Source organism: Takifugu flavidus, chromosome 15, assembly GCF_003711565.1.
Source record: "Takifugu flavidus isolate HTHZ2018 chromosome 15, ASM371156v2, whole genome shotgun sequence".
Taxonomy (NCBI): Eukaryota; Metazoa; Chordata; class Actinopteri; order Tetraodontiformes; family Tetraodontidae; genus Takifugu; species Takifugu flavidus.
Genome location: NC_079534.1, coordinates 1,697,659 through 1,719,260, shown reverse-complemented (window position 1 = coordinate 1,719,260; position 21,602 = coordinate 1,697,659). Strand labels below are relative to the sequence as shown.

The 21,602-nt window shown below is 44.9% G+C and overlaps 5 protein-coding genes and 1 long non-coding RNA gene across 10 annotated transcripts; 4 read left to right on the top strand and 2 right to left on the bottom strand.

Annotated features, from left to right (window-relative positions):
- The first annotated feature begins 15 nt into the window (after positions 1-15).
- zte38 (zebrafish testis-expressed 38) lies at positions 16-2,808 on the top strand. Of its 2 annotated transcripts, XM_057055932.1 has the most exons (12): positions 16-222; positions 423-567; positions 652-715; positions 847-883; positions 988-1,008; positions 1,119-1,145; positions 1,229-1,296; positions 1,372-1,520; positions 1,593-1,825; positions 1,934-1,982; positions 2,355-2,395; positions 2,482-2,808. In XM_057055932.1, exons 1-12 carry the CDS (start codon positions 172-174, stop codon positions 2,527-2,529), a joined length of 933 nt encoding a protein of 310 aa, XP_056911912.1. In that variant the 5' UTR covers positions 16-171; the 3' UTR covers positions 2,530-2,808. The 2 variants fall into 2 exon arrangements, with proteins under 2 accessions (XP_056911912.1, XP_056911911.1); XM_057055931.1 differs by having other exon boundaries at positions 16-567.
- On the bottom strand, positions 2,577-6,041 carry aldh9a1b (aldehyde dehydrogenase 9 family, member A1b). Of its 3 annotated transcripts, XM_057055921.1 has the most exons (12): positions 5,885-6,030; positions 5,472-5,688; positions 5,027-5,172; positions 4,792-4,921; positions 4,494-4,628; positions 4,165-4,361; positions 3,945-4,085; positions 3,685-3,873; positions 3,523-3,610; positions 3,299-3,440; positions 3,122-3,234; positions 2,577-3,059 (listed from the first exon to the last, which is right to left on the bottom strand). In XM_057055921.1, exons 2-12 carry the CDS (start codon positions 5,650-5,652, stop codon positions 2,965-2,967), a joined length of 1,557 nt encoding a protein of 518 aa, XP_056911901.1. In that variant the 5' UTR covers positions 5,653-5,688; positions 5,885-6,030; the 3' UTR covers positions 2,577-2,964. The 3 variants fall into 3 exon arrangements, with proteins under 3 accessions (XP_056911901.1, XP_056911900.1, XP_056911899.1); XM_057055920.1 differs by having other exon boundaries at positions 4,792-5,172; positions 5,894-6,041; XM_057055919.1 differs by having other exon boundaries at positions 4,792-5,172.
- Positions 6,042-6,238: 197 nt separating this feature from the next.
- On the top strand, positions 6,239-10,528 carry uck2b (uridine-cytidine kinase 2b). The gene is made up of 7 exons (XM_057055933.1): positions 6,239-6,396; positions 7,671-7,830; positions 8,183-8,279; positions 8,415-8,557; positions 8,753-8,850; positions 8,957-9,005; positions 9,254-10,528. The coding sequence occupies exons 1-7, from the start codon at positions 6,256-6,258 to the stop codon at positions 9,388-9,390; spliced, it is 825 nt and encodes a 274-aa protein (XP_056911913.1). The 5' UTR covers positions 6,239-6,255; the 3' UTR covers positions 9,391-10,528.
- A 234-nt stretch (positions 10,529-10,762) lies between these two features.
- On the top strand, positions 10,763-12,598 carry czib (CXXC motif containing zinc binding protein). The gene is made up of 8 exons (XM_057056155.1): positions 10,763-10,936; positions 11,026-11,109; positions 11,246-11,302; positions 11,383-11,464; positions 11,545-11,576; positions 11,774-11,851; positions 12,054-12,119; positions 12,313-12,598. Exons 1-8 carry the CDS (start codon positions 10,931-10,933, stop codon positions 12,388-12,390), a joined length of 483 nt encoding a protein of 160 aa, XP_056912135.1. The 5' UTR covers positions 10,763-10,930; the 3' UTR covers positions 12,391-12,598.
- A 434-nt stretch (positions 12,599-13,032) lies between these two features.
- Positions 13,033-21,190, top strand: scp2a (sterol carrier protein 2a). Of its 2 annotated transcripts, XM_057056147.1 has the most exons (16): positions 13,033-13,192; positions 13,969-14,026; positions 14,097-14,168; positions 14,248-14,379; positions 14,520-14,584; positions 14,659-14,785; positions 14,861-14,924; positions 15,002-15,088; positions 15,168-15,318; positions 15,485-15,632; positions 16,105-16,212; positions 18,526-18,679; positions 18,911-19,007; positions 19,895-20,024; positions 20,499-20,578; positions 20,769-21,190. In XM_057056147.1, exons 1-16 carry the CDS (start codon positions 13,136-13,138, stop codon positions 20,862-20,864), a joined length of 1,626 nt encoding a protein of 541 aa, XP_056912127.1. In that variant the 5' UTR covers positions 13,033-13,135; the 3' UTR covers positions 20,865-21,190. The 2 variants fall into 2 exon arrangements, with proteins under 2 accessions (XP_056912127.1, XP_056912126.1); XM_057056146.1 differs by having other exon boundaries at positions 14,659-14,924.
- LOC130538510 (uncharacterized) lies at positions 18,057-18,541 on the bottom strand. Its single transcript, XR_008953898.1, has 2 exons — positions 18,427-18,541; positions 18,057-18,387 (listed from the first exon to the last, which is right to left on the bottom strand). It is a non-coding gene; the product is annotated as an uncharacterized LOC130538510 (long non-coding RNA).
- Positions 21,191-21,602: the final 412 nt, after the last annotated feature.

Genomic DNA, 21,602 nt, shown 5'->3' with positions numbered 1-21,602 from the left:
GGCCGTTGTTTAGGCAAATGTCGAAAAGGAAATTTGAATGGTATAATTGTAGGCAGCAAACAGTTAGAAGTAAATTTACCTGTATATAGAGATAGAATACCCTAATTTAGTTTCAATCTGGTTGGCTGAGCTAATTGGTCGCTAATACCAACACGAAGAGAAAAAAAAAAGATGGCGGCTGGGAAGATGTGCGTCAGAAAACGCAATACGGAAACCGCAGAGGTTTGTTTAATCTACTTGATAAGCCAGGATTTCATTTATCTATCATCGCGTTTAACTTTGCTTCCCGAGGGAGGTCATTTAAACGTGGTCTTCTGAGGCCTGCTGTGCTCCGGGATAAGTGCGCCATCGTGTGTGGCTGCAGAGTCATGACAATAAGGGTTCTCCATCTGCTTCACTACCTTTATTTCCATGTCCTGAAGTGGACAGGGCTGTTCCTGAATGAACACAAAACAGAACAGGAGTCCCTTGTGTTTGTCAAGAGGATGATGGCGGTGGCGGTCTCCTCCATCACCTACCTCAGGGGGATTTTTCCAGAAGATGCCTACAGATCCCGATATCTGGAAGGTGAAACGCGGCAACAGCATCATTATGATGGCGAATAAACATTTCATGTCAGGTATTACTCGTGTTTTTCTTTTATTTTGCCAGACCTGTGCATCAAAGTACTGCGTGAGGAATGCAGCAACTCGGGTGCAAACAAAATTGTTAAGTGGTAAATGTTGCCTGCCTTAATATAATATTGATTCAATGATTGCAGACATGTTTTTTTTAAATATAAAACCTACACAGATAATCAAACAGAACTTTTCAACTGTAGCTAATAAGCTGTCTTCCAACTTAAAGGATGATGGGCTGCTTTGACGCAATGGAGAAGCAATATGTAAGTTAAGGCATGAGTAATTTGTTTTTGTATTTATTAGTGGTGCGTCTCTTCGATCTCTTCTGCTTCTAACTACATTATATTTCACGTTGGTCTCCCATCAGCTCCAGATTGTATTCATTGGGGTAAGTATAACAGCAGTTTGTCTCAATATCGATCTCTGGATGGATTTAGATGCTTTGAATATTTAAGATTAAGACATGACTGAACTTTAACTATACCTCTTGCTATTTAGGTATACACCGATCCAGAAAAACCAGATGTAAGTTCAGTCTAATGATTCAAAAAACATCTGTTATTAACAGATATATGCACCCAACTGTTTTTCTTTACTTGTTTTTGCAGTGCATAATTGAGTCATACCATTTCAAGTTTAAATACCCTGAAAAGGGGCCTCAAATGGACATCCAAAGGTTTGGATGGGCATTTTGTGTACATTTATGGTTGAGATGGTGCCTCTGTTTTTAATTTGTGTTGATATATTACAGGAACAATGAGGTGGAGATGCATGTTCCTTTGGAAAACACCAAAAGAGCTTCAATGTTGCTCATCAGGAAGCTCTTCCTGCTCATGCAGAACCTGGACATTCTCCCCAACAAAGTCTACCTCACCATGAAGCTGTACTATTATGACGACAGTGAGTGTGTCGGACCAGAGAAATCCTTGAAATCCTTGTGTCAGCGTAAACACATTTGCCTGCTCTTCACAGTCACCCCAGCTCACTACCAACCGCCAGGATTCAAGGAGGGAGAATGTGACAGCCTCTGGTTTGAGGGCAAGGCAGTTCACTTCAGGGTGGGCGAGGTACAGACGGCCTTTCATACCTTGAAAGTTCGCGTGTCAGCAAAAGAAGACCGACTGAAGAAGCTACAAGAGGGACAACAGTTGAACGGGACGGTACAGGCGTCCCAGGGAGATCTTCCCTCAAGCAAGAGGAGCGAGGTAGGATAATAAAGCTGAGATATAACATTTCATTTGGACGAAAAGACGCAAAGGATTAAATGCATTTTGCTGCTATTTACTTCCTTTCATGTTAAATCTGGACTACAGGTTCTTTGTAAGAAACCATGCGATGATGAGAAGCTGCCTTCTGAAGATGGTACGTTTTTTCCCTGGCGACATTGCCAACATGCTTAAACAGTTCTCCTCATTGCACAAAGATGATGCCAGAATGTCCAAGACAGCACAGAACAAGTGGGAAAAGTTCAGAACATCCAGTTTTTATCTATTTGTCTATTTTATCCCAGCCAACACAAAGAAACGGTGAGTCTTTGTTGACAACCTCAGGTTGTCCAGTTGGCACTGGTTCAGCTTCCTGAAATGTCCCAAACATTAAATAGCTCAGACTATTTAAAACAAGATATTCTGGTCTCACCTTTGGGAAGCATCGTGTTAAACACCTAAAGTTTCAAAAATGAAGCAGCAATGGAGCAAAAATTAAGATTGACAGTTGTTTTTTTCTTTTAAACAGAGTCTGCACAGTTCAAGAAACCTATGAAATCTTTGGCCAAGGTACAGTCATGCTGGGCCTGACTACTTTGTTCTCGATTATTTATCTGAGAGCTCAAACTCTGCATGGATTTCTTTGTTCCTCTCAGAGAACCACGGCCACCAAAAGAGGGGGGAGGAAAAAAAGAAGAATTTAGCACTTGCTCAGAAGAAAAGCTCATCCAGAAAAAAGAACGAACACATGTTGCAGTTTTTTTTAAGTTGAATCCATATCAAATAGCATTTATTGTTGTTAAAGTTGTTTCAAGCATTTTTTAAAGTTCTACATCTACAGTAAGGCACAAAGTAAGAGGTTTCACCACTCTAGTTTGGATTTATATAATCTCTTTAAATTATCAGTGTTCAAAGTGCTTCATTTTTAGTGTTTTTGTGGTTAAACATATATTAATGTAAAAAATAAAGCAATTGTCTAATTACCTGAGTGTTCCTAAACATTCTGAAAATGCTGAAGGAAATATCGGCTCGTTTTCAGGAAAAAGGCTTTAGTCACGTGGCTTCACACCAGCGTTTGATTTTTCCATGAATGATGAACATCCTGGACTCATCTGTCTGCCCGTCTCACTCTTTTTGTGTTAGAACAGGCTGTCCACGTCTCCCATCTCCACAAACACAGTCTTCAGCTGGGAGTAGTGCTCAACGGTCACCTGGCCGTTCTCTCGTCCGATCCCTGGAGAACAAGCGCAGCTTTAATTCCCGAGTCCCGAGGAGTAGAAACCCTCCTGACGTTACCTGAGGTTTTGAAGCCTCCAAATGGCACCTCCACGGGAGTGATGTTGTAGTTGTTGATGAAACAGGAACCTGCCTTTAGGCGCTCCACCACGCGGTGCGCTCTTGTCACATCCCTACGCAAAAATTGAACCGGCTCAGATTGTTTTTTGCCCCCTGACGGCGTGACTGCAGGCCTACCGGGTGAAAACGCCGGCTGCCAGACCCATGGTGGTGTCATTGGCTCTCTGCAGCGCCTCATCCTCCGATTCAAACGACAGCACAGACATGACCGGACCGAAGATCTCCTCCTTCACGCAGGTCATTTCGTCCGTGCAGTCGGCTGCCAGAAAGCAAAAATGGAAGGATGTCGGAACGCTGAGCTTAAAATCAACCCATCGCCGGTGGCGACGCTGCAGTCTTACCCAGAACACACGGGGTCATGTAGTATCCGCCTCTGAGTTGGGGATCTGCTGGAACGAAAGGCTCCCCTCCACACAACACCGTCGCTCCCTGGACATGTTTAACATCCCATCAAGCTCTGGACACGCGCTGGTGTGGTGCTTTGAACAGCGGGCGGCGTTCACCTCTTGCTTTGCTTGATCGACAAAGGAAAGGACTTTTTCCAAGTGAGGTCGGCTGACCAGCGCTCCCATCCGTGTGCTCTCCTGCAGGGGGTCTCCTATTTCGATCGCACGGGTCCTCTTCACCACCTCCTCCACAAACTTGGGGAGAATCTCCTTGTGGACGAACACTCGAGTACCGTTGCTACAGACCTGCGAAGAACACAATAAGCTCACAGGTTATAAGACAGCTCCGGATATTGGCGACGAGACGGGACGTCTACCTGGCCTTGGGACAGGAAATTGGCCATGAGAGCTCCCCTCACGGCGTTCTCCATATCGGCGTCCTCAAAGATGAGCAGAGGAGATTTGCCGCCGAGCTCCAGAGTCACCGGCTTCACTCCCTCAGAGGCCATCTCCATAATCTGGAGCGTGAGAACCACATCGATATATTTAACATCTCCATGGGGGCAGGGTTTTCCAGGAGGGTTTAGCTCTCCTGACCTTCTTTCCCGTGGGAACACTCCCGGTGAAAGACACCTTGGCAACATCTGGGTGCCGGCAGAGCAACCCGCCGGTCTCCTGGCCACCCTGCACCACGTTGAACAGCCCCTCTGGAGCCCCCGCCTCGGCATAGACCTCTGCCAGCATGACGGCAGTCACAGGGGTCACAGGCGACGGCTTAAACACCATGGAGTTACCTTTTAATGACGAGAGATATGAAATACGCACAGACGTAAATACTATTGATTGACAACGTTGAAAAATAATTAATCGCAGCTCCGCAGAGAAGCAAATGTACTTCCGAATAAAATGTTAAAACCATTCTTTACCACAAGCCAGTGCTGGAGCGGATTTCCAGGCAGCTATTTGAAAGGGATAATTCCAGGCACCGATGCCAGCGCACACTCCCAGAGGCTCCCTGCGAGTGTAGGCAAAGGATCCACCAGGCAGCTGGACATGCTGGCCTAGAAACATATGGAGATATAGGTCCACCACACCAACAGTGGCATATTCCCACATGCTGGCTACATAGTTCAGTAAAGGCATGTTGCGTTTAGCCAGATTTTTCTACTTTCCCTCCTCAGAGCTAGTTGGAAAGGCAATGCATGTCCTCAACACTGAGCCCACCTGCCAGAGTGCTGGCCAACCCTGCGTAGAACTCGATACAGAGCCTGGCAGAGTCCACATCCAGACGGGCCTCTGTGATGGACTTGCCGTTGTCGATCACCTCCATCTCAGCTATCTCCTCTCTCCTGCGCTGTGCAATAAAGCCACATATGAGCAGACAATGACAACCAAGATCCACCAACACTCGTGGTTTCTGCTTAAGCTCATTTTTTAAAGTCAAAGGAGCCGCAAGTGCCTCAATGATGTGAGCGGCCTGTATCATGATCCTCGCCCTCTCCATTCCAGACATCCTGCTCCAGTGGTCAAAGGCGGTCTTTGCTGCCTCCACAGCTTTGTGGACCTCCGTGGAGCCACATGGCTCCAACTGACACAAAACTCGCCCTGCAAAGTCCAACGTTTGGCGTCACAATTTCCACCATTTAAAAATGTATCGATACATAGTGTCTATTGATCTCACAATGCTAAGCTACAGTGCGCTGTGGCTATACTGACGTGTACAAGGCCATATTTCATGGTAGCACTGTCTTTTTTCTCCAAATTGTATTGATCCAGAATGCAAAAATCAAGATATTTAACTTTAAAACATGCCTGAGTAAATGAATCGATTAACTTTACACCAACATGACTAAAGTCCTATAAAGGGATTATGTCCAAAGAATCTCCCCGGAATCGAAGCTTACCTGTCGCTGGTTCGTAAACATTTTCTTTGTTATATTTTACTGGGCTCGTCCGACGTTCTCCGGCCCAGAAGTTCAGCGGGACAGTGATTTTCACTGAGCCGGAGGAGGAAACGCATCGTACGGCCGCAGGCACAGGTGAAGCAGGTGGCCGCAGCAGGGATAAAGCCAGGCTCTGCAACATAGTCAAACTCGCCCAGGTTCTGGATTTACAGGACAACTGTCAACACACATAAACGATACGTTAATCAGCGCCTGAGATCACTTCATTCAAGCAACAGAAACATTTGAAAACACGCCATGCATTTAAAAACGCACGGCGAGTTAGCTAACAACGCTAGCTAATCCATTTTGTTATTCTGGATCTTTTGGGGTTGTGTGTATGTCCTGACAGAATCGTGTACAGTGTTACTCACACGTTATACCTTTTCATTGACAACAGTCAATATGATAAATGGTTAAGTTAAACGTTCGTGCTGAACTGAAGAAAATCGAGGGCAACGTCGCCTCCATGAAGGGGCGTGTCTAATGGTGGGCTTTTCCGGGGGTCCTACAGCCTGACGTCACAACGTCGCCGCTGATTGGCTGCCTTAGCCGCTGACAACACGTCAAAAACGTTTCTTAATCTACAACTTAATGATATAATCCACTGAAATTAGATTTAGCCTAAATATAACGTAAAATATGTTTTTAGACATATATGTGTATGTTTAGAGAACAGACAAACACTCGCGCGAGATTATTAACCGCCACAGTTGCGGAGTGGGAGGGGCTTCGGGACAATGATATGCTAGCACAGCCCGGTTTACAGCACATTGCAAGCATGGCCGGAGACAGTGAAACACATCTGAGGAGCGGGGACGAGAACACCGACATCATTCGGCAGCCTTTCCTCATCGGTGTCTCCGGGGGCACGGCCAGTGGAAAGGTCTGCACCCCGACATGTTATTTTCTCTATTTTCTGTCATTGGCAAAATTAAGATTTTGTGCCGGCGTTGGCGTTAAATCGCCACGGCGGTTCAGCCGGATGCTGGTTGACCGCGTGGCTTCAGCGACGCAACGTGATTGACAGGTCTGTCATCTGTTTAAGCGCTCTTCGCCTCGGCCGAGCACGTCAAAACTTGGCGAGCCGTCCGCCACACGTGTTACAGACGCTTTTAAGTGTATTTGATCGCCCCCTGCCCTTTCAAGGAAGGATGACGCTCCTTAACCGGACCGACTAACTTTAGACATGACTGGCCTTAACCTATTCAGCCGCCTAGCTAGATTCCATCACATGCTAGTAGCGGGGAACAAAAGCGGGCTAATGCTAGCATGCCCCAAGGCTACATCTGCTGTATGTAAACAAAGCGGTCTCCGCAACATTTTATCATTACAAATCAAATCTTCATGATCCTTAAGCGAAATTGCAGCTCTGGCGCGTCAGCTTTAGATGTGTTTCGGGCCGTTGTCGAGACATAATTGTCAGGTATTGGCCATTATGAAGGATAAAGATAAAGGAGTTGGGCGCCAGCGGGAAAATAAACCCGCCACAGTCTCCATCATCCGGACAACGTCATTGACTCAGGAATGATTAGGTTTTGTTATTTTTGGCCTTTAAGACAGTACTCCTATAACAAGACATTTATCTAATAATGGGTTAGCGGTGTAGGCTGTGCTGGACTACCAGAGGCACGCTGACGTCACTCTGGTGACGACACAAACGAATAATTTCCTGTACGTTAGTAGATTTCTTTGTTATGATCCGGGCGTCTTTTAAGTATAAATACGAACGAACACGCCCTATTAATAGCAAACAGGAGAAAAATTAAACCAGAGAGATCAGTTGCAGTGATAACGGATTAGAAAAAAGGACCCATTTATGTGAAAATATAGGGGTTTGGAGGTGATTCATAATTCCAGTTCCAGTTCTCCTTTTTGCAAGTGAAAGTTGCAGTATTATAGCACAGATTCAGGCACACAAAGACAACAGGCCTAAATGTCAAGTCAGCACTGGGTATGAGGTTCATGGAGTGTGAAAGGTCACTGGGGACAAACATAATGAAGCATTGGACCGATCATCTATGGTGATGTTATCTGCTTCACGCAGGGTGGAAAACTCCCCACCCACCCAATTTCCTGTGCGTCACAGCTGGGACCCGGTAATCCTTTGCACCACGTGTGAGACGTGAAATTACCAGCAATGGTATTGTGTTTCCGCAGTCATCGGTATGTGGGAAAATCATGGAGCTGCTGGGCCAGAACAAGATCGACCACCATCAGAGGCAGGTGGTGATCCTCAGCCAGGACAGCTTCTACAAGGTCCTCACTCCAGAGCAGAAGGCCAAGGCCCTCAAGGGCCAGTTCAACTTTGATCACCCAGGTATGTGCACCATTACCTCAACCTTATCCCAAAGGAATCAAAGTAGAAAACCAGCTGCCTGCTCCATTAATCAGACTTTTTACTATGTTAGCATTAGCGCACCCTGCATTTGGAGCCGTGCTTGAGTTCCTCTCTGACCATTTTAAACCCTTGCACTCAGAGGGTGTTATTCAGTAGCAGCTGCTCTTAGACTGTATGACTGAACGTGACATGTGCCACGCGAATCGTGTTTCTAGGTTACCAAACGTGCGCGGCAGGATCCCACGTGTTCCATCGGACACTTCCAGCCAAAAAAACTGGGATGAAACCAGAATTCTCAGCCTCGGAATTGAACTTTTCCTGATTTCTGCAGATGCGTTCGACAATGATTTGGTGCTCCAAACACTTCAAGACATCCTGCAGGGGAAAACTGTCCAGATCCCAGTTTATGATTTTGTCACTCATTCCAGGTAAGCACCCACGGAACAGACACTCACTGACCTCATACTATGTTTCCTACCTATGTTTCCTATCATACCTTATGTGATGATTTTTAAATGGAACATCGTGGCTGACGGAGAGGAGTATGCTGTGTGTTCTTTTAGGAAAGACGAGTTTGTTACAGTGTACCCGGCCGATGTGGTTCTGTTTGAGGGCATCCTCATGTTCTACTCTCAGGAAATCAGAGACATGTTCCAGATGAAGCTGTTTGTTGATACTGATCCAGATACACGGCTGTCACGCCGAGGTGTGTAGCACGAGCACGACCATAATTGTTGTACGCTCTAGTTTGCTGCATAAATTGAGCAGAATAAATTCTTCCTAGGGTTATTTTAGACAGTGTTATTTTTGTACAGATGTGTTTTTCTTATTGCTCTTGTGTGTAATTTCCTCAACCATCTGTGCTATATTTATCTTGTCTTTTGTGGTTGTGTGATTTCAGTACTGAGAGACATCAGTGAACGTGGCAGAGAGCTGGAACAAGTGCTCAACCAGTACATCACCTTTGTCAAACCAGCCTTTGAGGAGTTCTGTCTTCCAGTAAGAAACTTTAAAACTTTCCCCCCCACCGGGTCCTCGGTTTTATCATTTTCTGCTTATTGACGCAAAACTGACCTTGTCTGCAACATTCTGTCTGTTCTTCCAGACCAAAAAGTATGCAGATGTGATAATTCCTCGTGGAGCAGACAACCTTGGTAAGGGAATTTATTATTCAGCACACAGATAATATCTGTTTTTCTGCTTCGGAATACTTTCCTAATCTGCCCCTCGGTTGGTGCTTGTGAAGTACGCTGTGTCGAGTCTTTAGTTGCACCAAAGCGAACGTTTAATGCGGATAAAACTGTTGGGTTTGGCAGCGCTAAAGACGGATATTGCTAATTTTGCTGGCTACGTGACGCGGCCTCGCTGAGGCTTCTGTCTGACCTGCTCTTGTCCCCTGCAGTGGCCATCAACTTGATAGTACAGCACATTCAAGACATTCTGAACGGCGGACCGAACAAGCGCCAAAACGGCTGCGTGAATGGACACAGCACTCCACGCCAGCGGCGGGCCTCGGAGTCCAGCAGCCGGCCCCACTGACCTCACAGAGCAGAGAGGGGGATGTGGGGGTAGTGCTGTAAATATTGCCTGTATTTAAGAATGAAGAGATGCAAAAAAAAAGACAGAAATGCCTTTTATTATTATTATTATTATTATTATTACGACGGCGACTACTTATTTTCATTGTAATTGTTAAAGATTTAGATTTTTGTCTCAAAAAAAGAGACGCTCTTGTTCTTGTCATGAGACCACGGGTAAATCTTGCCCCCATCCGTGAGATATCGGTTATTTTTTTTGGTTTTTTTTTCATTTGCTCTGCTGCTCCATTGAAATTCATGCCACTAATGAATAAAGGAGTGTGTGGGGGGGTCCTTTTACTTTTTGTAACGTCTGATAAAACTTGAACCACGTGATGAGTGGAAAACAAACATTGGGTTGAGAAAAGTGAATTGGTGGGCATGCGGAAGAGTCTGGGATTGCACACTGTATTTATACTGACAATCTTGAGAATGTTTTTTTTTTTTTTTTCTCCTTTGGTGTTATAAGTTAATTTTGCATTTGTGTGGTGAGAAGTGTTAAACTCGAGCTGTTAACAGTGTCACCACATTTATGCCTGCAGAACTGCTCTGCTGGAGTGTTCACATGCAGAATACTGCATCTATAATTCTAATGAAGCCAAAGGCTAAATGGTTCAACTACTGTATTAATAGCAGCCAATTGTTGAATTTACTTGATCAAAATGGAAAAAAAGGGCCCTTTGTTAAAGCAGTGATCAACCTTGGGTATGTCTTTAGAAAAAAAAAAAAGTTTCACTTGTTTTTCAATGAGAAGGTGTATGCTCAGGTCGGTTTAACATGAAAATACCTGAAATAAGGGGCGCAAGGATGCTCAATGCACAGCAATATCACTGTCCCAGGTTTGTGGCTATAAACCGCCAAGAACCCACCACAATGCCTCTGCAAATCTGTCTCAGGTTGTACAGCAAGTATCCGCAATGGCGACACATTTCCATTCTTAGTTGAGGTAACAATAAAAGCTGTTGAAACTGAATTTTGTACTCCACGTGCTGGGTTTGTTCCCTGATTGTGCAATTGGTTGAATGATTTGTATGTAATAGTGGATGATTTATATTTGAATGACGCCACCCCGTTAATGTAAATAAACTGATAAAGCCATGTTTCTGTTTCCTGAAGCGTTGTTTTTCGTTACTAACCATGCTTTGTCGTCCATAACGCAGGTGGTTCGTTCTTCAAGATATAGGTCATTTGTGTAGTACCCGCTCTGTCCTCTGGGTGGAGCTATTTAGCCATTCGTTGTGAGGCGTTAGCTTGTTCACGGATGTCAGACGATTCTGTGATTTGCAGTCATATTTCCAGAAAGACAACTGTAACATGCTGCGTCTACGCGTCACTTAGTCCAAAGATCTCAGTGGCATCCCAATTTACTAAACGAATCCATCAAAAATTGTACGATTTTAACGCATGTTAAATCCATTACTACTCCTTCATATTACGGAATTTGTAATTTACGATGAACACTTAAAGGCAGCAAGGGAAGTTGTCACTGCGTTAGCTCCAAGATGGTGGTATGTGTCAATGTGGCATGGTAAACATTGAAACAATTTAACTCAGTTTAAGCAGTAAAAAATAACCTTTCCTCTTACACATACAACAGAAAATCGGTCTCCAGTTTAAAGCCACTCTGGACAATGTCACCAATGTCAGACCATTGGGCACCGACTTCCGCTGGTATCTAAAGGTAGCAACATGCTAATGCTGGGCTAATATTAGAATTCAATTTATTTTTTCACTCTACTTCTAGTTTTAAAACGATGTGTAGATATTGGCTGGACGTGTTGTATTCTGATAAAATTTTGAATTTACTCCCATTCAAGCTGAAGTGTGGAAACTGTGGCGAGACCTCTGATAAATGGCAGTACATAACACTAGATGTAAGAGCAGTCTTTGTACGTTGGGTATGTTTATTGCTTTCACCTCATCAAAGCTACATCATTATTAATCTCTTTCACAGGAGAGTGTGCCTCTGAAAGGAGGAAGAGGCAGTGCCAGCATGGTGCAGAAGTGCAAACTTTGTTCCAGAGAAAATTCAATCGGTGGGCTGATATCATATTTAAGAGGTTACAAGTAACACCGACTGCAACACCTGTTATTTATTTATTTGTTTATTTGTTAGATATCCTGGAAGACACCATCACACCTTACAATGTAAGCGATCTACACATTTATCTCTATTAACAGAAGCGTCAGACAGACATCATCTTAAAGCCAGTGATCAGTTGCAGAATGATGTTCGACCAGTTCATTGAGATTATTTCATTTCGTTCATTGAGGTTTTTCCCCTCCGGTAACATAGTTTCTCTCTCTCTCTCTCTCTCTCTCTGACGGTGCTTGATGGGTGGAAGGCTGAGGACAGCGAACGCTTCAAAACAATGGTGCAGTTTGAATGTCGTGGACTGGAGCCAGTTGACTTCCAACCACAAGTGAGACTCCATTATAAAATGGTTCTGTTCTGGTGTGTCGTATGCACCCAGGCATGATTATAGCCACTAAATTACATGTCTTTAAGGTAGCTGATTAATGAAGATACAGAAAATAAATAAAAAAAATAAGTTATGTTGGATTGAAGGCAATGAAAGATAGAAATCAACAGGGAAATTTCAGTGGAGTTTTTTCCCCCACCAGGCTGGCTTTGTTGCCGAGGGAACAGAGACTGGAACACCATTTCCTGAAGTCAACTTACTAGAAAAAGTACGTACATGGAGAAACAGCTTGTGTTTCTTGAGGATTCCAGAGTAGTGTGTCTACTATTTGTTGTACATTTGTACATAAGTGAGAGGTATTATTCTAGGTTGTTCAACTTCAAGACCTTGGTTCACTAAATAGGACTGATTGGATTGTTAGTTACTATGTTATTTCAATATTTCCCCTCTCATTGTTGCAGGACTGGACAGATTATGATGAGAAACTTGCAGCGTCTGTTGGAATATATGAGGTTACACATCAGTTCAAAAAATGTTAATGCCATTTCATGAGGAGCTCCAAAGTTGCAAATAAACAGGACAGACGGACAACAGCAAAGTGACCTTCCTGACCTGGAAGGATGCGTCACATGTGTTGTGGTGAATGATGGACTTTACCAGCTGCAGAATTAGAGCCTGGGTTGACTATAAATGACTTAAGTAGGAATCAAGATCGTTTTCATTGGCCAAATAAACTTGAAAAATGAACATTTTCAGTGTTGTTTTTTTTGTTTAGTTTTTCTATGTTTATCCGGAATCTAGTAACAAAGCTCGTATCGAGGATATGAACCAGAAACAATAGTACAGAAAGCGAAAGAGGTCTCACTCTGTCTTAAATCTTCTATTAAGCCAAGTGCTAAAAATCTTGCACTTAACAAAGCAAGACTAAATAATTTGCTTCTTCGGGACTATTTTTATATTAAGTGCAAGAGAGCATGAATTGGTACAAGACAACATTTAATTAAAACATTTAAGTTTAAAATCTCAGGTCTTCTGAAACAATGTATTAGAATGAAAATTGAGAAAATAAAATCTAGTTCAACGTTGGCATTCTACCATACGCTGCTTCAGTTGAATACAATTTCCAACAACTGTTCCCAAAAGTTCTGTCAGGGTTTAAGATTTTAAAACGGAGTGACGCATCTGTGGGACATAATCGATCTTGGCCCCGTTTAGCCTGCTGCTGTGGCTGAGTAGCTCGGAACTGTCCGCCTCCCTCAACTAGCTGCTAAAAAACAACCAAACATGGCACCTGCAAAGAGCAAAAACAGGGTTTTTGTCATCGGCGTGGGCATGACAAAGGTAATATTTATGTCTGTTCAGCATTCTAACACCTATATTGTCATGGCCTTCCAGACGACAGGAACGACCTTATGCAACGAGCCAGGCTAACAGAATGGCTAACTCTTGGTAGTTCAACATCTTCTAAAACCAAAGACAGAAAATAACTTTAATTTGGCATTTTCGATTTAATTTTATATTGGCACCAAACCTAACCTAACCACCTAACAGACCATGGGTTTAAAGTACGCAGGTATACTTGTGAACCCAGACAAAGCTATTAGGTAAATTAGTTACCCGGATTAGCCGGAACTATTTAACTCTTTTTTCATCTTTTTTTCTCTTTAAGGATTAGATTATTGAACTTGGTTCTTTTGGGAGTTTTGTGCCTCCAATACTTAGTCCATAGTTCAACACTGCTGTTAATCAGTGTTACAGGTTATCGCAAATATTACGAAATCTTCCCATGTCACAGAGATCTTAAGTCATTATTTAAAACTTTCACATCATTGATGAAGAATAAGGTGCTTGTTGGTGAACTTGGGACACAACCACAGCACACAACATGATATACATAATGTCGGTACCGTCAGAAACGATTTCAGAGGTCACACAAGCTTTAAAAGCTGCCCTGACATTTTAAAACCTACAACATAAAAAGGGTCACATTGTTCTTTCTCTAACAGAACATTTGGAATTGGGCTGAAGAACTCAGTTATCTTGATGAGAAGCAATAATAGGATACATTTTAAAATAATTATAATACCTAAACAGTCTGTTCTTCCCCCCCCCTGCAGTTCGACAAGCCTGGAGCCAGAGACAACTACGATTACCCTGACATGGCGAAAGAAGCAGGTGCTTATTTCAACAAACCATCATTTTCACTGTGATGGGACGTTTTTCACCGTCTGTCATTGTGTCGCAGGTGAAAAGGCTCTAGCAGATGCAGGCATCCCATATTCTGCCATTGAACAAGCCTGTGTAGGGTATGTCTACGGTAAGAACGCGGCGTTAGGACTCCAGGAAAGCACTGTGATAGCTCCTGTTTTATAATATTGGGTTATTTCTGCTACCAGGCGACTCCACATGTGGACAGAGAGCCATTTATCACAGCTTAGGCCTGACTGGAATCCCCATCATAAACGTCAACAACAACTGCTCAACCGGCTCCACCGCGCTCTTCATGGCCCGGCAGCTCGTCCTGGGGGGTGAGTCGACACACGCCCGCGATGTAACGCATCCAAACGCGGGTCAGCGCTGGGAAATTCCCACCTGCGTCTGGAGGATCCTCTGGATTTCGGCTGTTATTTCACCGAAATGGTCAAGTCCACCTTTTCTTACCCGGTAGGTCTGGCTGACTGTGTGCTTGCTCTTGGATTTGAGAAGATGGAGAGGGGCTCTTTGTCTTCAAAGGTGTGAAATATTTTCCCCTTAAATGCTAAAATTTTAAGCCAAAGAATTTACGCTACACTGACTCTTTACCCCAGTTTATGGACAGGACCAACCCCATGGACAAGCACATGGAGGTGATGATCAACTGCTACGGGATGGCTGCTGCTCCGGCCGCTCCCCAGATGTTCGGCAACGCCGGCAGAGAACACATGGAGAAATATGGTAAACGCCGCTTGATTTCAAAGGATGGAAACTGCTTTTTCTCCTGCCTGAATGTTCACGTTGGGCCTCTTTCAGGCACTAAACCAGAACACTTTGCCAAAATTGCCTGGAAAAACCACAAACATTCCACTAATAACCCGTAAGAGAACATTCCCGCCAGTAATCCTTGAATCTGTTTATGGGGGGTTGAACTAAACCGCCGTTCCTCTCGTGCAGATACTCCCAGTTCCAGGATGAGTACAGTTTGGAGCAGGTGATTAACTCCAGGAAGGTGTTTGAGTACCTCACTCTGCTGCAGTGTTGGTGAGAGCCGTAAACACCTGTCATCCGTCTCCACCGAGAGATCCGTCTCCCTGACGACACGTCGGCTCTCTCTCCTCAGCCCTACTTCGGATGGCGCCGGAGCTGCGGTTTTGGCCAGTGAGGCCTTTGTCAGGAAACACCATCTGGAGAGCCAGGCCGTGGAGATTGTTGCTCAGGAGATGGCCACCGACACCTCCTCCACTTTTGAAGAGAACAGCTGCATGAAGATGGTGAGTTTTCCTCCTGGCTGGTGGGAATGACGTGCAGCTCCGCCAAAAAGAGCCCAGAAGCTTGCGGACGCCCTGTGGGACTCGGCAGCGCCGGGGGGGCTCCCTAAATATCTGGAAGACGGTCCGGCGAAGGGCTCCTTAAGCACGTCTCTTGTCGTCTGTGCAGGTGGGATACGACATGACTCGGCTGGCGGCCACAAAGTGTTTTGAAGCGGCGGGTCTGAGGCCCAGTGACGTCGATGTGGTGGAGCTGCACGACTGCTTCTCAGCAAATGAGCTCATTACCTACGAGGCTCTGGGGCTGTGTGCCGAGGGTAAGAAGGCAGCAGGTTTTACCACGGTTGTTTCAGGACGGCGAAGTGTCCCTCGTCCACTAACGTTACGAGAGGAATCACTGTCAGCAGCCACAAAGGAGTCTTTCTCCAGGCAATCTCCTCTCCATATCTGTCAGCTTTAAACATCGATTCCAGTGTTTAATTAGTCTTCAGTGACTGTCATCAGTGTGTCCTGGGTCTGTTAGCGCCTCAACAGAAAGCTAATCCATCATATTGCCTCTCATTAATTCCACTGACGCACCATTTCAAGAATACTCTCAGGTGTGTGACTATTGTGAGGAAATAAACCCAAATGACCGTTTTTACTGTTTTCGCTAACACAAAACCACAGCAGTCTATCACTTCTATTTCATTTTGCCGTCTTGAAGCCTCGGATTTGTGCTTCTGTAATGATGTATGATTAGTAGTGTTACTGAAGCGTGAACTTTGCTCAATCCTCAAATCTCTGCAGGTAAAGCTGGAGAGATGATTGATAGAGGGGACAACACGTATGGAGGTAAATTTGTGATCAACCCCAGCGGCGGGCTCATCTCTAAAGGCCACCCTCTGGGTGCCACAGGTATGTGGAACCAGCTGAAAATGCTGCTCTCCTGCTCTCTTCTCTGTAAACAAGTCCTCCAGTGGCCACTAGGTGGCAGTGGCTCATAATATTGACATGATGGGTAAAAGTGAGCGGACGTTGCCCTTAACAGGACAGGAGACCTTTATTCAGACAGAACCAATGTTGTTATAGCCCAGGGGTCGGCAACCCAAAATGTTGGAAGAGCCATATTGGACCAAAAAAACAAGAAACAAATCTGTCTGGAGCCGCAAAAAATTAAACGCCTTATATAGGGCTTATAATAAAGGCAACACATGCTGTAAGTGTCTATATTAGCTGTATTACCTACTTTCCAAATGATAAGTGGGCTACAAATACATAAAGAGCATTCATGATTAAATGTTTATTTTCCCTGCAGCATCCTGGAGAGAATGACGCACCACGTGGCTTTAAGTTTAACTTCCATTATAATGAGATGTTGAAATTAAATATTTATTATACACATTTATACAGCATTGGAAAACTTTAAGAATGTTTGTCACGTTTTTCCTCCTACAGAAATTATATTAAAACAATTTCCATTTTCATATTTTTGGGAAAAGCTCCAGGGAGCCACTAGGGCGGCGCCAAAGAGCCGCATGCGGCTCCAGAGCCGCGGGTTGCTGACCCCTGTTATAGCCGGTCGAGCCGGTTAACTCGTAAGGAAAAACATCCCAGCAGAGGAAATTCCGTGCAAATGTCTCCAAATCCTGCTGGGATGATTGATTACATACATCTGCCAGCATCCTGTCAGTATTGATCAGAATGCATTTAACATTCTGTGGTGTTTTAGCGTTCGTAAAGGTCACAGAAGCACATTAGTTTGAGTGAAGACTCCTTATTTGTAGGTGGATGTGTGTTTGTGTGCTGGATGTGTGCGAGTGTCTAGAGACGGACTTCTGACTTGTCAGAGACCAGTTTGATGAACTGTGACGCTATCTGTTAGCATAGTAGCATCTAAAGGGCGGGTGCACCTCATAGGTCATATTTATGGGTGGATCAACACATCTTTGTAGACCAGCATCACTCTGAGAGGGAGAGGAAAAGCTCTTCTTTCACATTTTTCCCTGTTTTTTAAAACCAAGGTGCCAAAGGCGGGAGAGTGGGTGACATTTGGGCGTGTAAAGTGTGGGATGATTTGATCAATGAAAATTTCTTCGATTTTCCAGCGAGATGGATTGAGGATCTTAAAAAATAAATAAAAAAATGCCGTGCTAATATTGTTTATTCTGGATCCAGGAAATCTTCCCCGGGAAGTGATTGTCCTCCTCACATCTCCCTCTCTTTTGAGGTTTATCTAGAACCTTCCAGCCAAGTCTGGTGGGGGTCCATCCCCACTAAGTTTTCACCTTTAAGAATCATTAAAAAAACATTTTTTTCCCCAATGATTGGTCCTTTCCTTGTATCCCTGGGCAGAAATCCTGAGGGCAGGGACCATTAAGCTCTCCATATAAGGTGAATTGTCCCCTGACCATAACCTTTTAGCATTGAAAGTTCTTAAATAGCGTCCTCTCGCCAAGCCTTTAATGGAAAGACATTTTTCTTCTGCCTGAATGTGTCGACCTTTTCACCTTGGAACAATATTGCCCTCCTCCTTCTGTGGCCTGAGCGAGCCACCAAGAGGTCCTCAGCCTTAAGCCCTTTAGCACATCGGGGTAAAGCAGAAATGCACAAGCTCTTTAAGCAGATGGAGTGAAATGCTTAGCCATAATGCTAGAGCCCAAACCGAGCCTGGACAGATTAGGACGGGACTTGTCAGATTAGGAGGCAGTTTGTCACCCCTCTCACTAAGGATATGTTCTTTTAAAGCCCGCTTTGGTGTCTTCATCCCGACAGAGGTCAGTCGGGTGGGTGGGTCTGCGTGTCGCCTAATTTAATTAACTCAATATCCACACCCCCTCAAAAACACCATTTGTCTATTCAGCACTGGTAGAATTTTTTTTAAAAATGGTCCAAAGAGGGAGTTGGAGGAAAAACAAATTAAATGCAGGAAGGTTTAAAAGCCCTCATTACTGTGTGCTGGTGACGACATCCATACTAATCACATTACAAAAGTGGGGGGAGAGGTCCTTATAATCCACAAAATCCCTGCATCTGCACTCAAATGCCACAGCTCTTTGTCCAACCCGCTCTCTCTCTCTCTCTCTCCTCTCTCTCTCTCTCTCTCTCTCTCTCTCTCTCTCTCTTGGAAACACTTTCCATTTTTAAGTTCTTTTTTAAAGCACATGATCATGCCAGAAATATCCTCCTTCCTTGGCCGACCCTGAACCACCTCCCTGCTTCCCCTCTCAGGTCTGGCCCAGTGTGCAGAGCTGTGCTGGCAGCTCCGTGGGCAGGCAGGCAGGAGGCAGGTCGGGGGGGCAAAGGTGGCCCTGCAGCACAACATCGGCTTGGGAGGGGCCGTGGTCGTCGCCCTGTACAGGCTGGGATTCCCTCAGGGGGGCAGGTCAGAAAGTTTTTATATTATTTTAGACCAAACATCCTTGCTCAACTGCACTACGGCACTGGTTCATGCTTCCCTTAGGTTGTCATATGGAATTGTATTTCAAATACTTCAAAGTGGACTGTTGCGTAATTGCGTGGCCTCGCTTTAACTGGACAAGCGATGTCCCCTGTATGTGTTTATGTATGAAGACCTGACTCCCAGCCTTTGTTCTTTGTCCTTTTGCTCCATCAGCTCCCAAATTGGTGCAGTTCTCACCAGCTCCGGCAACAATCTGGAGGCTTTCAAAGCTTACGGCGTCTTTAAAGAGATTGAGAATCATCTGCGCGAGGTAACGTCACTGGCAGAGGCACCAGCCTTCACTCCGGTTTGATCTGAGGCAATCAGTGTGGCTTTTGTATGTCCAGAACATACGTACAACCTCCCAGCAGTTTTTGCCCTTTCTCGTAGTCTTTTGATCATAAGTTCACAAACAGTCCTCGTGTGCTGGATTTATGCAGAGGAAAACGACCACGTGCGTCCATTTGAAGCACTCCTACTGTCACCGTGATGTTTTTTAAATCCAAAAAGCCGACAAAGGGGATATTTTTCAGCTTCCTTGCCGTTAGGCTGCAGCTCCAGATCCACCTGCCAAGGTGTCCTTGAGCCTTGAAATGGCTCCGCAAGCTGCCTCCCCAGTCAGCCAACGTGTGGGGGCTCCACACGTCACGTGCACGTTCTAAACACCGTCCACGTTGACATTGAACAAATTAAAGCGGGCTCAGCCGGAAGGTGGGAACAGTTCATCACAAACAACACCTCCCTCCCCCCCGAGAGGATGATAATGTGCTCAATTATTTTTGATTGCTCGTCGTTTGAGAGTCCATTAACGCCGAGCTTTAATTACTCACGAATGTACGAGTTCTGCGTCCTCAGCGGAGGAGTGCTCGCAGCGGAGCCGCGTTGCACGAACGACACGTGGCGTCGCTGAAAAACGCACGTCTGTTTTTCTTTGTTTGGATTCAGGGTCGCTCCTTCACGTGCTCCTCACCCACAGACCCATTTGCACGATTTGTGCTCGCAGGCTTTGGGAGCAAGAGATGTAAATTGGGGATTAGGTGCGCAGCGAGGTGTCATTCATAGACGTGCACGGAGACGTGCTCAGGTTCAGTCCGGGGGAAGAAAAGAAAACCAGTTCCAGCTGGTGATGAAAGATGAACACCAGTCGCTCTCCTGCAGGAAGGGGAGAAGCTCGTCAAGAAGGTCGGCGGCGTGTTCGCCTTCAACGTGAAGGACGGACCAGGCGGGGCCACGGCCAGATGGGTGGTGGACGTGAAGAGCGGACAAGGTTCCGTCACCGTCGACCCAGGTATGTCTCACCCCGGCCACAGAAGTGACGTCGTTATCCGTGTTTGGCGTCGCCCCGACGGGTCCGAATGGATTTTGGCAGCTTTTCCAGGCAGGATTGAAGGTTTTAAACCAGTCGCAGCAGGCAGCCAGTGCGCGTCTTTACGTGGTGTTTACCGAGATTAAAAACACACCTCCTCTCAGACAGATGTCAGCACCTCTGTAATAATCAAACACGCATTAAATACATGTGATTACCTTTTAAAAAAGCTAAACGTCTCCAGTTTTGAGTCAGATTATGATTCATCACAGCGTTTATTGATTTATTTATTTTGTTTGGAATCGGAGTGCTTTTCGGTCGATGCTCGCACTAATGGCGGACATCATTTTCTTCTTATTTGCTTCTTAAGTTCAACAAAAGAACAAAATACTTTAATTTTAGTAGCTCTGGTTCTGTAGTTCTGTTTAGTTGATCAATCTTATTTTTCCCGTGTAGATAAAAAGGCCGACTGCACGCTGACCTTGAGTGACGCAGATCTGCTGGCTCTGATGACCGGAAAGTTGAACCCACAAACGGTGAGTGCCTCGTCCTTCTTTTCCTGTATTTGTTACACATTAATAACCTTACGCAACATAAATAATACAGCATTTTTTGCCTGAATTCAATGTGATCGGTCGGCCTCCGTCGGCGCTTCATTCTGGATTAGATTAGTGAAAAGGCCCGTCGTTGTTCCACGTCACTGATGTCCACGTCTCGTCCTCTCAGGCGTTCTTCCAGGGGAAGCTGAAGATCTCTGGGAACATGGGCATGGCCATGAAGCTGCAGAACCTCCAGGTCAAACCAGCCAAGGCCAAGCTGTGAGGCCCAGAGCTGCTGCTCAGCTGTGGGCTGAGCTTCATAAGAAGATTGGTTTCAAATCTTAATCCCACCTACCGGTAATCTTGCGTTTAGAAGCATCTCTGAAAGTTTGGAGACAGTTCTAACTACTGAATCGCGTACGGAAATATCTTCTTTTGCAGCTTAAACACTGATACTTTCTGCTCCTCTAACGACTACACGTGCCTCCAATTTCTGCCTACGTAGTTTTGGTTGTTGAAAATAATTTTGGGCCTCATTTGCAGATAACTTGTGTAAAAAATATGCCTTTGTAATTACAGTAACTAATTTTATTAAAAGAATGATTGTGACATCCTTTTCTCCGTTCATTTCTGAGCTCTTATTGGCATCATGCTGGCCTGACCCCTAGATTAGTAATCTATTCCTTCAATATAAGACTACTAATATTTGGGAACCTACAGTAGGTTCTGGTGCTGGGGAGCCATTAAATTCCATGTTATGGTTCTATACTGCAAATCTGGTGCTTAATTGTTGATTAGTAACACTAAAAAACACCAAATGTTGGATTGAACTCTTTTTGTCCTCTTTAGGCTTCTGTAGAAATATGGCCACCCATGGAGGGGGACCCAGGTCAATATTTGTATACAGATCTTACTCCCCAGTGAAAACACACGCACATGCACACACACACACATACATGGCGGCTGCTCCGCTGAGGTTTTTATACACTGTAAAAAGCAGCCGTATATCTGCTCACCAGTG

What these genes read in the sequence shown, in the direction of transcription:
- zte38 (XM_057055931.1), top strand. Translation starts at nt 369, where the DNA reads ATGACAATAAGGGTTCTCCATCTGCTTCACTACCTTTATTTCCATGTC. An exon ending in GCTGTACTATTATGACGACA is followed by an intron (nt 1,521 to 1,592) that starts GTGAGTGTGTCG and finishes TGCTCTTCACAG; the next exon opens with TCACCCCAGCTCACTACCAA. An exon ending in GAAGCTGCCTTCTGAAGATG is followed by an intron (nt 1,983 to 2,354) that starts GTACGTTTTTTC and finishes TCTTTTAAACAG; the next exon opens with AGTCTGCACAGTTCAAGAAA.
- aldh9a1b (XM_057055920.1), bottom strand. Translation starts at nt 5,652, where the DNA reads ATGTTGCAGAGCCTGGCTTTATCCCTGCTGCGGCCACCTGCTTCACCT. An exon ending in CGCTCCAGCACTGGCTTGTG is followed by an intron (nt 4,362 to 4,493) that starts GTAAAGAATGGT and finishes CGTCATTAAAAG; the next exon opens with GTAACTCCATGGTGTTTAAG. An exon ending in GTGTTCCCACGGGAAAGAAG is followed by an intron (nt 4,086 to 4,164) that starts GTCAGGAGAGCT and finishes CTCACGCTCCAG; the next exon opens with ATTATGGAGATGGCCTCTGA.
- uck2b (XM_057055933.1), top strand. Translation starts at nt 6,256, where the DNA reads ATGCTAGCACAGCCCGGTTTACAGCACATTGCAAGCATGGCCGGAGAC. An exon ending in GTTCAACTTTGATCACCCAG is followed by an intron (nt 7,831 to 8,182) that starts GTATGTGCACCA and finishes TGATTTCTGCAG; the next exon opens with ATGCGTTCGACAATGATTTG. An exon ending in GATTTTGTCACTCATTCCAG is followed by an intron (nt 8,280 to 8,414) that starts GTAAGCACCCAC and finishes GTGTTCTTTTAG; the next exon opens with GAAAGACGAGTTTGTTACAG.
- czib (XM_057056155.1), top strand. An exon ending in CAGTTGACTTCCAACCACAA is followed by an intron (nt 11,852 to 12,053) that starts GTGAGACTCCAT and finishes TTCCCCCACCAG; the next exon opens with GCTGGCTTTGTTGCCGAGGG. An exon ending in AAGTCAACTTACTAGAAAAA is followed by an intron (nt 12,120 to 12,312) that starts GTACGTACATGG and finishes TCATTGTTGCAG; the next exon opens with GACTGGACAGATTATGATGA.
- scp2a (XM_057056146.1), top strand. Translation starts at nt 13,136, where the DNA reads ATGGCACCTGCAAAGAGCAAAAACAGGGTTTTTGTCATCGGCGTGGGC. An exon ending in GGATTCCCTCAGGGGGGCAG is followed by an intron (nt 18,680 to 18,910) that starts GTCAGAAAGTTT and finishes TTGCTCCATCAG; the next exon opens with CTCCCAAATTGGTGCAGTTC. An exon ending in GAAAGTTGAACCCACAAACG is followed by an intron (nt 20,579 to 20,768) that starts GTGAGTGCCTCG and finishes TCGTCCTCTCAG; the next exon opens with GCGTTCTTCCAGGGGAAGCT.